Source organism: Mercenaria mercenaria, chromosome 12 (assembly GCF_021730395.1).
Source record: "Mercenaria mercenaria strain notata chromosome 12, MADL_Memer_1, whole genome shotgun sequence".
Lineage (NCBI taxonomy): Eukaryota > Metazoa > Mollusca > Bivalvia > Venerida > Veneridae > Mercenaria > Mercenaria mercenaria.
Window position 1 is genome coordinate 1,181,755 of NC_069372.1, and position 13,751 is coordinate 1,195,505.

Below are 13,751 nucleotides of genomic sequence, written 5' to 3' on the forward strand. Positions count from 1 at the left end.
CATAAATGTAAGGGTAAGTGATTCGAAGTCAGTAGAACTTCACTCTCCCTATATTGAGCTTAGCGGGAGGTCTTAACGATCGTTAGATGTAAAGATTTATAGACAGTTTACCTCCAGTACCCTGTTACAAACACATGTCGAGTTTGAATGTAAAAAAAAGTAGTGAAAACAACTACAACTTTTCATGTGTTTCCATAACATATAATCTGTCAGTTATTAAGTTTCAAAGCCTTCTTCAGAAATATAGCATTTATTTCATGTTATCTAAAATTTTCTCTCTTTTTTGTTGTCATACGATGGGAAAGTCAGTACCATTAAAGAAGTGTTCATAATGTATTGAACTTGAACAACAATTGTACATAGCAGTTATCAACTAAAAATAGCAAAACACAGGACAAAGAAAACGCCCGACCATGACATGCTTATGGTATGGCATTTCTTGATATTCTTTGGAATTTTTCAAAAGAACAATATTCAAAACAAAAGCAAAGCATATGACTTTTATAAAAGTTGTCAATAGTTTCAATTCTTTCGTTCTTTAAGCCTAACACTAATTCCATTTTCAGATCGCATGATGACGTCAGGGAGCAGAACTGGCTCGTTCCCAGGTTCCAATAAAATCTCGAACCTGAAATGATATGACCATATACTTAATAATACAATCGGATAACATAATTAATAATACGAGGTTATAAATATAAAAAGAAAGTACCAAAATGCAAAACCGACGGAAGTATTTATCTAGAATTGTTTTGAGTAATATATATAGTATATAATGGACATAGAAAGTTTTCAATGATTCGAACTTCCTGGTATTACAAACATATATTTTATATGAAGTAAGAAGCAGTGCTTCGTGTTTTAATATCTGTACGGGAACATATCTGAAAACATGCATTCGGTATAACAGTATTAATACATGATTGAAACAAATTATCAAAAGAATGTAAATTGCGTATGTTGCCAATAAATACATCTACATCAAATGACGCATGAGCATAATTTTATATAATATTGCGTATGTGTCAATTACCTGCTCAATAGCTTTGCAATCGTTATTTTGATTTCATTCATTGCAAAAACCTGTCCTATGCAATTCCTGGAAAATACAATTAAAAAGTCATGTTCTTGTTTATTCAAAGTTTTGAAGATAAAGACGGTTAATAAATTCCCTATGTTAAAAATGATGAAATATTTTGCTTGCATACTGTCTATTTGATTTAATTAAAAAAAGTTATGTGACGGACACGATTGGCTGCTCCTTGTCTATGTTACATAAATGAAGTACGAACTTTTTGCCTAAAAGCTGTTTGAATGAGCCTAGCATTAAGGCTAATTAAAGTTTATTAAAAAACGCAAAATGCTCTTAAGTATTACTGCAGAGTAAAAGGTGTTTGAAATAGAGCTGTCCAAAAACTCGTTTTATACTGCGTAAGAATTCCTTTGAAACTGGTAGCAAAAACAATGGTAAAATATAAATCGGACAACCGGAATCACCAAGCACATTCAAGAAACATTTTTGTTTCTTTGAAAAACCAACACAGTGGAAATGCAATATAAAACTGACATGCGTGTTTTACCTAGAGCCCGCAGAAAAAGGTATGAATCCGTAGATATCTGTGTCATCTCTATTGCTTGCTTGAAATCGTTCTGGGTCGAAAACCTACAGTGATAGTATATAACAAAATTAAAAGTAAAATTAGAATCCAATGGAAGGATTACGCAAATCTAACGCAGTCATTAAATCGAACGTCTTCCGGATCGATACCATAATAATGTGTAAATAAAATAATATAAGAAGATTAGCTTTTTCTAAATGCAAATCAGTGGTCCGTTTGTTATGCTAATGTCCAACATAACTGAGGCTGGAAGATCTGAAAGATCTGTGAAGTACATATACTGGTATACCATCGACCACACACGTAAAAAGGAAACAACTTTCATTTAGAAAGAGTATCTTTGGGTTTATATATTGCAAGCTGGTTCTCAGCTTGCCAATGCATTTGCAATTGCTCGCACAGGAAGCAAAAAGCCTCTATGGTATTCGAAAGCTTCGGTCTTTTCCAGTTTTTAAACAAAAATCCAATCTTAGTACCGACTCATGGAGACAGGTCGGAACGGAAATAGAGGACATATACCATAAGCAATCACAGCAACACACATGACAGATAAAACAGTACGGACAAAAACCAAACTAAAAGTAGGAATAAATACACACCTCTAACGGCACGAGTCTTGAGCATTAAATAACTTAAATTATCTATGCCAGACAACTTTGTACACATCAGCTATAAAAGCAACATAAATATATGCGCTTACATTTACAAATAATCTAGCATTTTGCAGTACAATTTCTGCTAAATAGATAAATGCACACCTCATGATTCGGCCAGACATCTTTGTTATGATGTATACAGTATATCTGTATCCAGAAGCTCACTCCTACAGGTATTTCTATGCCGTCTATAACAACAGGTGTGTCTGTTTGTCTTCGACCAACCATGGGTACAGGGCTATAGTACCTCAATACTTCTTTTATAAAAAGCGGTAGATATGTAAACTTTCCTAGATGATCTCTGAAATTAAAACCATTAGGCAAGAAAACATTGATGCATAGCATCAAAGTCGCCGTAAACAAGATATAAGTGTATCAATTAGTAATAAATTTATTAAAACAATTTAAAAGTTATAGTAGGACAATATACTACTTACGATTTATAGTTGCACAATATAATTTTTATACAATGTAGTATCAATTAAATTTCTACATTAAATATCTAGACTCAGTTTTAGAAACAAAACATATCTTAATCCCTCAACACAGTAATAAATGGATATAATTATTCTTATTTGTTACAAAATGTGGTAAAGACCTTTCCGAATAAATCCAAATCAATGTCAGGGTCAGTCGAACTGTTTATTAAATGTATTGATATATTTTCAATTAAAAGCTGAATAATTTCATTTCAGTATTGTGATTATTCTGAATGATAAGACAATAAGAAAACAATTAAAATTGAGTAAATTTCTCATGAGTCCAATACCGTTAATCTGTAATGATTTCAATAATGACCGATCCTCTTATTCCACTTTCAAAAACCAAATAAAACAATAACAAAAAAAATCTAATCAAGCTCTCCAGAAGCATTCCTAATCAAGTACTAAAATCAATGAGCGTCTTTGCACACAATAGTGACACAATCTACGTAAGCAGACGCACTGTGCATTTTCAAAAACTAAATAAAAGCGGAGATCATTAATCCAAAAGGGCACATGTGTCAAAAAGTGAAACTGAAAAAAGCTATAAATAAACTGGACAGTGCCTGTTGTGTTACATTGTACCTATATCATTTTACAGAAAAAAACTTAGCCTGCTGGGGGCAAGTGATTCTGCCTTTGCGACCAGTGCAGACCAAGATAAGCCTGCATATCCGTGCAGTCTGATCATGGTCTGCACTGTCCACCATTCAGTGAGAATCTTTTTGGTAAGCACCCCTTTCAACAGTTAATGGTACTGTCCAAATTGAAAGATGGACAAGTTTATTATAGAAATTTAGCAGGGTAAGGGCTAGAGAACTCACGTTGTTACAAGGTCCTGATCTTTCAGAACACCTTTGACATCATGAAACACCTTTGCTTGTAGTTCTGGATGCTTGGCAAGAGCGAAAATAGTCCAGCTAATGGCTGAAGACGTTGTATCATGACCTGTGTAGTAATACATAGTTGAAATGTTGCACTGTTGTAAAAGAGATTTTATGTAAAACCTTGCTCCAGATACGCAGGCAAATGTCATTACTGCATTTAAAAATACATCACGCTATTTGGATGACATTTTTGATACATTTGTGCTGTAATGGTTGACACTATCTATCCTTGTGAGTTTTTGTTAAATAAATCCAACGATTTGAACACTGCTGCATCTTTTTTGCACTTGCATCTCTTTATATATAAAGATATCATCCAAACAAAAATTATGATAAGAGATATATAATTTAGATTTAAGAGTTGTAAACTTCCCTCATTTAGATTGGTATGTACTCCGTGTAACAGCTTATGGGATACATATTTCAAAATGAGTAAGATTTGCTAAAAATGTTGAAAACTTTATTCCATATATTACCAAAAGACTTCTTTAGTAGGGCCGCCGTTATCATAAATTGCGAAAATATTATTTTATTTTATGATTGTAATGAATATTTGACTTTAAAGCTTAATAGTAATATTAGGACACTTTTGCGACAATGCATGTCAAAAACCAGACTTTTATGGAGACTTCGCAAGATTCTAGGTCATGGCAATGTTCGATTCGTATTTTGTAAAATTATAAAAAAAGAGGTTATGACCAAACTATTTAGTTACACATCGCACGTTTGATGTTTAGGTCTTTAAAAGTTGGACGCTACGCTTTCCTCTTTGATTGTGCCTGACGGAACAGCTGCAACAATCTATGATAGGCATTTACCAAAGCCCAAGAACGAACAACATCCCTTACGATATGCAAAACCATGTCCAATGAGCTAATACATTAATCATAATTGATTAAAATGTTATCATGGGACATTATTTTATTTCTTTCATCAACATTGTACTACCTTCGAAAGTGAAAGTATCGACCTCATCCTGAATTTCTTGTGACGACAGCCCCTGTCCGTGCTCATCACGTGCAGTTAATAAAATATCTAAGAAGTCTAGGCGCCGCTTCTGTTGCGTAATATTTGGTTGCTTTTCCTGAAAGAATGGCATAACACCTTTTAATTTCCCTGTTGGTCACTCATTTTTTATCCTAACAGGCAGATTAGATGAAATTACATTATTTTCTCTCAATATTATACTCGAATATAGTCTATGAAAACAGAAAAGCTGGCGATGCATGATATTTTGTTATTCATTTCAGATACGTCGTTTATTATACAAGCATTTTTATGGTTTGCATATCGTGTTCTTTTTATCACCACGTATGTTAAAGAATTCATCTGGAGGGGGTAAAATTTTTCTGCACTATCGTGTAACTTCATTAAGCCTTTGCACATCCAAGCAATTTAAATTCCACTGGACTGTTGTTGACACTGACTTTTCCAACTTGATGCCCTGCTGTTTTTTTTTTCTTCTTTTTTTTTGTTTTTGTTTTTTGTTTGTTTATCTCTCTCTCTCTCTTTCCCTCCCTCTCTCTCTCTCTCTCATAATCATCATCATCATCATCATCTTTTTGTTCATTTTGTCTACGTATTTTAATTAATATTTTAGTTGTGTATGGAACATATATAGTTTACACTGCTGTTGGGATCTGTTTTTGGTAGTATTGGGGTTGTGTCCTTGGAAAGTTACTCATCCTGTATGATTTTTGATTTTGATAGATATTTCTCAATGAACTTTCATCGATCTGTATTAAAACATGAGTTTCAAGTCTTGTAAAATAAAAAGAAATTCAAAACAACAATATTGGAAGATAAAAAGACATGGATTTGTAAGTCATTTTAGAAAGGCAGGAGACAGGCGAACACTTGAAATAATGTTGAATTAAAAAAAAACCATATATACAGAGACTTGCATCACGCGATCACATGGCATACTCCACAACTTACAGACCCATTTGCTCATTTTTTTTTTACATTAAGCATATCAAGCGCTGAACGGCAAACTATCGTAATTCCTTCTTTATTTAGTATGAGTTACGACAGATTTCCGTTATCCCTCGTTAGTTGAAAAGTTTTATATATAACTACCATATATTCTTCCATAAGCTTACCAGTTCCTTTTTTCTTGATTGAATGATGCCGCCAGTAAATTTGTGAGCCTGGTCACATAGTTGGTAAAACTCTCTCCCAACTGAAGACCATTTAAAAACAGTGTCAGACAGTAGTGTTAGACGCCTGAAGTAAAAAAAAAAAACATAGAAAGGCATTATTAAATTTTAATACCTTTATACTTCTTTTTGAGGCCCCACTGGAGGGTAATCCCGTTTATTTTTTAAAAAAACCCCAAAAACATACATTAATGTCAACGATTCAATAAACATTATTTATAAAATATAGTGCGTGAAGTATAAGAGATAATAAGACCTTTATACTGGACTGATAAAGATTACGAAAGCCCGGTGCTGACCACGTTTCACTATTCCCATTTCTCATCCTACGCTATGAATTATATAGAAACTATGAAGTTCACATTTCCCACTTCACACTAAAAAACTGTGAAATGAGAAATTCACATTTCTCACTTTTCATTTCATAGTTTCTGTATGTTTTATAGTGTATAATGAGAAATGTGAAAAGGAAATTCACACGTCTCAATTTTTGTATCAAAAACGAGAAGTAAATTTCGATTTTCACATTGTAAATAACTTTTGTATCATAAAGTATATTTGCTAGAAACATTTAATATCTTATGTTACTTCTACATACTGTATAGCAATGTAGTCAAATGCACAACAAAAGAATCTGACTTAACGTATGTGTTCCCAGTATATCAACACACCTTAAACTGTTTATTACATTTTTATTATTTCAACTATTCAAAGAGTTTTGTCATTTTTATATTTTCTGACTCTATTGTTTTTAACAATGATATTTTTAATGTTATGACCAAACTACTTACAGTGACCTTTCCCAGTTTATTTCGGATAGTCTTCTCACAGTATCTAAATAACCTGAAACGCTTAAATAAGAATTAAATGCGTTAAAGCTATGCAATCCTGTCACTGCCTCTCGTGATTGCTTAAAGAGAGTGTAATACTTTTCAGACAAAGCGACAAAGTTGCGTATTAGCAGGGCGATATTTAATGTGGCACGACCAGGATTCCGTATACAGTGGCAATTTTATGCATATATTGTGTAAGGCCGCATTGTGTATCATTCAGAAATAACGACAGTATAAACTAAATTACAAATAATGTACGTACCAAGCAAGACATTCAAAATGGATGATTTCTCTCAATTATCGTCAACATCAAAATTTTAATAAATGTTAAGGTCAAGATCACCAAAATACTAGTTTTATACTCCCCCATTCCCTTTTTCGCGAACGAAAAACTCTTTGCAAAACTTACATTTCATAGAACATAACTGAACTCTTACATATATCATAGAAGGCAAACTTACAGCCTTGCCTAATTTATTGTAATCACAGATGACACAGGAACTATGCAGAGCCTCAATTACAACATTTCAATGTTATTTTCAAAATATAGTAGGGTAGAGTGTAAGGATGCACTATTGAGCTAGCTTTTAAAGCGAAGTGAAAGAGTGTCCGCCTTAGTGGTTCCGGGTTCGATTGCCGGTCAGGCCGAAATATTTCAACCTCTTGCATTGGCGCCCAACGTAAATAACTCACGAGTAGATAAGAATGGACACCTTGGAACGTCCCACAGAGTTTCAAACTCCTGGAATTCGAGGATTAATTCTAAAATGGAGGATGTGTATATAGTAGGGTAGAGTATAAGGGTGCACTTATACTTCCTTGCTATTGAGCTAGCTTTTATGGCGACGTGGTAACTTTCCGCCTTAGGTGTAAGAGATTCCGGGTACGATTCCAGGTCAATGCCTAAATATTTTCAGCCTCTCACAATAACACATGTTTTTACATACACACATATTCATAATGCATCGTATGTATTTGTCGAAACTTACTGTCAAGCACAGTGCTAACTGTGTGCGTTAGGAAAGGATAATTTTCGAGTGTTTTCCGCGTGCACAAATGCTTCAAGTTCTATAATAACATCATAGGAGGTATGGTAATTGCTAAAATATGGCATTTATAATGGACGTTAAAAGATGATAAAAATATTAATGAAACTATTGTTCACTCCTTAACACTTTTTTTCATATTTTCACGTGTGATTTAAATGCACATACGTGGTTTGTTGCAGGTCCTCTTCATACGATAGAGAACACCGTAGCATTGTATCAAGTGAGGCCCGGCACACATACGGAAATACATCAACAACTTTGTCATTCTTTGAAGCGTCGGCTAACTTTGCCTGAAGTAAACACATTTTTTTCAATATCTTTATGCAGACACTGGCATTTCTACACATGTTTCGATGTACAAACTTATTATAGCTGAAAGAAATTCTAAAGATTACTTGAACCATTATTGTTTCCAGTTTCCTGGAAAAAAAACAGTGCTAGAAAACAGTGTTAGAAAGGTCATCATTAAGTTGAATGTTATCTTACCAGTAAACTGTCTGCTGTCTCATTCATTACATTCACGTAGCCATTAAGAATGTCAAAATGGAACGCCGGTGTGAGAAGCTTACGGTTTCTTTCCCATTTCTTGCCCCCACTTATCAGTAAACCTTCTCCTAAAAAAGATAATAAATCATGTCCTATACCAACGTTTCAAAACTGGACAGTGGGACAGCGTCATTACCTCACATGCCTGGCCGTGAGTACACTATCTGCGGAGGTTTAACCTTTAGTCTGCTGTCGGCAAGTGATTCTGCCTTTGCGACCAGTGCAGACCAAGATCAGCATGCACATCCGTGCAGTCTGATCATGGTCTGCTCTGTTCACTATTCAGTCAGTAAATTTTCAGTAAACACCCCTCTGAAGTGGTACTGCCCAAATTGAATGATGATACCATATTCTTATTAAATATCTGATCACGTGTCTAGGAATCGGTGGCTAAGAGTAATTAATATAGGCTGTGAAAAACATTCTATGTAACTAATGTGTATATGGTATACCTAGCCAGGGCTCGAAGAACGTGTATCCATCCATTGGTCCACGAGCTTTAAGGGGCACCTGTTTCGCAAGTTGCTTAAATGTGTCCGGATGAGTGACGGATATTGACGGAAAAGGTCCAAACCACAAAAGCAGAAGCTTCCTTTTCCTTTCATTTGTTTCCTTGAGGACAAGGTCGACGTATGTGCGGGAGTCCTTTATCTAAAACAAGATTTTTTCAAACAACTTGTTACCATATAATAATTCATTAATAACGCTCGTGTATTGAAGATGTGTGTGAAAAACTTTTTAAAGAAAATTGCAAAATATGATATGTTGGTAACACCCTCTCTGCTTCTTGACTTTGCATACATAAAGATTCCGATTATTGCAAAGTTCTGAAGAATCCTTTTTCTGTTATCAGCTATATGGGTAGTGGAATGGTAGATACCATAGGTATAAAATGTCTGTAAATCTTCATTTTCATATAAAAATCATTTGATAAATTAAGTAAAACTTTCTTTACTTAGGCGTTGTGCTCGAGAAATTCGTTCTGCAAAATCATGCAGTTCTCGGTATTAAGGTTTAGAAGTATATCCTTAAACCACAGAAATATTTATTTTACCAACAATCTACCTGACCATTACAGAATACTCTCAAAAATTTGTCCCCTGTAAAAATGAATGTAAAGAAATAAAAATAAAAAAATTGCTGAAAACTACGTTCAACCTAGTTATGTAAAATTTTAGTACTGGGACATTATTGCAAATGCATCGAAACGAAGATATGTAACAGTTCTTTGAAAATGGTGAGCTTTTAAAGGCGCTGGGCTGTCTGAAAGTGTGGCCCCTTTATGCAGCCCTTTTCGGGAATTCATCAGTAAACTGACAGTTGTTGTGTAGTGTATTATACATATTTTATATGCTGCTCAATTTTCATGTGAAACAACCTTTTCTTTCTATGATTTAGTACTGTTTGAATCTATGAAAGTCGGAATAGTGATTACAGTTCGATTTTGACGTTTGAGAGCTCAATTTATAGACTTGTCTACCAATTAGGCAACTCAGCATGATTCACTTTGCCTTATCTACCGTATTGAAAAAATACTGAAAAACATTACCTAAATAATGGACCGTTCAATTATTAAAAGTACAAAAACATCCACTTAAAGTCTTTACACTTGATTTAACGAAGATATCCATGTAAACATCAACAACACACGCGTGCATTGAATCTATTAATATGGTTTTATTTATTATTTATAGAGCGGAACATTTTACTCGGTTTAAAAAAAAAAGAGTTATGCTTTCTGCCACTCTAAACGTTTATATTTGATTTTTCTCCACTGAACTGTGAAATATAAAAAATTTACGTGTAATGTACATTGACCTGTTGACATGCCCTATAAACTACAATTACCACTAACCTGACCTTTCCGAAGATTCCCGATCGGTGGTTACTGGTAGCTTTCGGAGCAGACGACAAAATTTCAGGTACTTGTAACAAAAAAGTGCTAGCCTACATAATATCAGTATAAAAAATCCGGCTACCAATGTAAACAAAACGTCCGACATTTTACTATCCACTTTAACACCTACAACGGTTGATAGTTTGCATACGTTATCACAAACTACATGTATGAGTAAACACAGTGTTATATGGGGGCAAGGGACAGTAAATTTGAAAATTCAACAAATTTGCGTTGATACCAGTGCGAAAAGAATTCTTAAAATATCCAATTTTGAGATATGCCTGAGAAGTGTAGAGCGGATGTATTGCATATACTTAGCCCTTCATCATGTGACATTTCGGTTGTTTCTACAATAAAACGAGTAATACTCCGGTTTCAGGACACTAAATTTTGAGGCATAAATGGCCCAAAATGCACACCTTGGGCGACCTGTACCACAGGCACCAGTATCGGACCTGGGACAAAAATATGTTTGTTTTCATCCTAAATGAGTTCAAAATGAAAAATATGTAGTGAAATATGAGCCCCCTTCAAAATATACATATGTTTACTGAAGGCCAGAATCTCGAGAATCGAGCCTGCGAGCAATGGGTTCACTTTCCGGGCCGTTGTGAAATAAATTCTCTAGACAATTAAACAAACTACCTATCAACATTTCACGTGTACATTTAGCTACAAAATGAGACCGAACCCAAGTCTCTAGCCCTTCCCGTTCATGAAATATCTATCAGAAAACGAGTGCCTTTCAGCTGCAAGTTCCAGGTAGATAGAAATGTGGCACAACGAAACGGTACGAAATCACGGACTAAAAGATGTTTGTCAGCCTAGCAAGGGTAAAATTCATTTGACATTAATAACAAGTATTACTAAATATGCAAATTATGGCCACTCACCACCGTCAGTAGCATCTGCTACACGCGATATTTACTTTTTTATTTTTCCGTCGGTCTTTCAATTGCATTATCCGCCATTGAAACCGATACGATAATATCAGAGCAATTTTGTGCGAAACGATGCGGTTCTGTCAAAGGTGTGTCGCTATTGGCCAATCAGAAATTGCGTTTAAAAATACTTTATGAATTCTGTTCAATGGCGTAGCATTCAATTGAAAGACCGTGAAAAAAACTGAAACGCCAATATCGCGTGTTTGAGACGCTACTGACGATTGTGAGTGGCCCTAGTTTATGTATTTATTTATACTATTTAGTATTTTTTATTGAATTTGACCCTTGCTAGGCTGACAAACATATTTTAGTCCGTGATTTCGTACCGTTTCGTTGTGCCACATTTCTGTCTACCTGGAACTTGCAGCAGAAAGGCACTCGTTTTCTGATAGATAGTTCATGAACGGGAAGGGCTAGAGACTTGGGTTTGGTCTCATTTTGTAGCTAAATGTACACGTGAAATGTTGGTAGGTAGTTTGTTTAATTGTCTAGAGAATTTATTTCACAACGGCCCGGAAAGTGAACCCATTGCTCGCAGGCTCGATTCTCGAGATTCTGACCTTCAGTAAACATATGTATATTTTGAATTGGGCTCATATTTCACTACATATTTTTCATTTTGAACTCATTTAGGATGAAAACAAACATATTTTTGTCCCAGGTCCGATACTGGTGCCTGTGACCTGTACCACGTTACCTCGGGTAAGATTTTAGACCGACCGTCTACACAGAGCTAGGAAAATCGATTCAAGCATTTATTTATTTTACACTAAAATTACTCTTTAGTTCTATAAACATCATAAATAACCAGTTGAATATAAATGCTTTTAAAATACATCCACCTATTTTATTCAAAAAACGTACCCTGGCTACAATACGAAACTGGCCCCTGCCACTTAAACAATAACTAGTGTCTTTCAAGCGGATTCTTTCAGTTTTTACATATTAAGATATTAGATCACTAATAGTAATGTTTACAAAAAGGCCTTTGCTTGGTATATTCTGAAAGGTAACCGTGTTTTGCACTATTTCGCAATTTTTAAACAACTTTTACCGTGCCGTTTTTTATAAATTTTGTATAACTTATGGTATCTCCTCAAGCTCAAGTAGAGACAAATTTCAAAGTGATAGCCACTATCCAAAACGTTTGCAGAGAACTCATTTTACCATTAATGTTAATAAAAGAAACATCAAACTATTGGTAAACAATTATAAAACACAAAATAAAAATGTCAATATCATTTTTTCTATGGTGCCTCATGTAAACGGATTTAATGAGACAGAAATCATACTTCAACATTGAAAAAATAAGGTCGAATGCTGTGGTTCTGTTTTGAATTTTGCTTACTCCATTTAAAAATAACCTTAGGGCAGACGTAAAACCTACCTAAATTTCTTCCACAATATATAATATAAGAGTGAAAGCAAAAAAGAGAACTTTCACCGCGTGTAACTCAATATTTTTAAAGATATGTAACTCTAACCCTTCTGTTTAAGTAGTAAATTCACTTTGAACACCAAGAAATCGCTTATACGATTCATCTTTTTCCATTTTTGTACAAGAAATCAATAAAAAGTCTTGAAAGAAGTAAAAGTAGTGATCTAATATCTTAAGATCAGTATGACCCAGCTTTCATGGTGGAGCAAGACCCCAGGTGCCGCTCCGTGCACTGGGTTTTTTTTTTTGGAGAATTCTACGCCCGAGTGAAGCTCGAACCCATATCTGTGAGGAGGAAGTGATTTGAAGTCTACGACCTTAACCGTTTGGCCACGGAGGCCCCTCTACCGAAATGTTTTTCTCGAATATGGACCGAGTGTCATTTCAAGCTGTATGCCTATACTGAATGCACTGGATGTAAAAATGACACCTGCCGTGGGCACTTTTTAACACTTAATACACAGGATGTAACATATTCCCGGCAACGTCGTTCCTACTAGTATAACGGCTACCGAGCATTTTTCTAAGTGACGCCGTCACTTCTGGTTAATCAAATGTGCTTTAATGTGCTAAAATGTGTTCAAACTTAACTGACAAAATTCAAAGGTAAACAAAGACTAAATTTTTCATTTTGGCTTTTAAGTGCATATAGCGGCCTTTAAAGTTTGTTCTATACTGTTCTATACTGTGTAATGAATTAATGCTCAAAAGTACCTGGCCCCATGTTCACAAAACATTTTCAGTCTCAGCTGAGTTTGATAATAAAATTTCATTTCGTTATTTATATCTAAATGGCATTTTTAAAATTAAATGTCGTAATAAGAACTATATGCAAGTGATTTTTCAATATTGACTGTCAAGTTCAATTTCCGTTTAATGTTGAGGTTTAAGTAAAATTTCAACCTCAGACTCAACGGAGAAAGGAAACGTTTATAATCTGAAAAGTTAAGCGTATCGTATCGTATTGAGGTCGAGAGTTGTTCAATTTTCACCGTTTTCAAGGGGCAGGACGTGAAGTGGATGAAAAAGTTGTGTGTATAAGAGCAGAAAAATGCATTTTGCACATGGATACAAGCTGTATATTATCACTATTACCAGAACATGTTAGTTCATTGCGGAAACTATTCGTTTCTTACGAAATAATGACAGATCTCGGTAACAGGAATGTCAGACATTCTCTTTGGCTCATTTGATATTGAATCCCCCTTCTATAATGGCAGATCTCGGTAACAGGAATG

General features: G+C 34.7%; 1 protein-coding gene across 2 annotated transcripts; it reads right to left on the reverse strand.

Annotated features, from left to right (window-relative positions):
• Positions 1-198: 198 nt before the first annotated feature.
• LOC123535172 (cytochrome P450 4A7-like) lies at positions 199-10,470 on the reverse strand. 2 transcript variants are annotated; one of them, XM_053518955.1, is made up of 12 exons: positions 10,370-10,470; positions 8,684-8,882; positions 8,172-8,299; positions 7,851-7,975; positions 6,595-6,654; positions 5,747-5,870; positions 4,593-4,728; positions 3,582-3,705; positions 2,378-2,576; positions 1,581-1,663; positions 1,034-1,099; positions 199-628 (listed from the first exon to the last, which is right to left on the reverse strand). In XM_053518955.1, the coding sequence occupies exons 1-12, from the start codon at positions 10,439-10,441 to the stop codon at positions 523-525; spliced, it is 1,422 nt and encodes a 473-aa protein (XP_053374930.1). In that variant the 5' UTR covers positions 10,442-10,470; the 3' UTR covers positions 199-522. The 2 variants fall into 2 exon arrangements, with proteins under 2 accessions (XP_053374930.1, XP_053374931.1); XM_053518956.1 differs by having other exon boundaries at positions 200-628; positions 10,087-10,464.
• Positions 10,471-13,751: the final 3,281 nt, after the last annotated feature.

What these genes read in the sequence shown, in the direction of transcription:
- LOC123535172 (XM_053518955.1), bottom strand. Translation starts at nt 10,441, where the DNA reads ATGCAATACATCCGCTCTACACTTCTCAGGCATATCTCAAAATTGGAT. An exon ending in AATCAAGAAAAAAGGAACTG is followed by an intron (nt 4,729 to 5,746) that starts GTAAGCTTATGG and finishes CCATTCTTTCAG; the next exon opens with GAAAAGCAACCAAATATTAC. An exon ending in GATCAGGACCTTGTAACAAC is followed by an intron (nt 2,577 to 3,581) that starts GTGAGTTCTCTA and finishes TTTTAATTTCAG; the next exon opens with AGATCATCTAGGAAAGTTTA.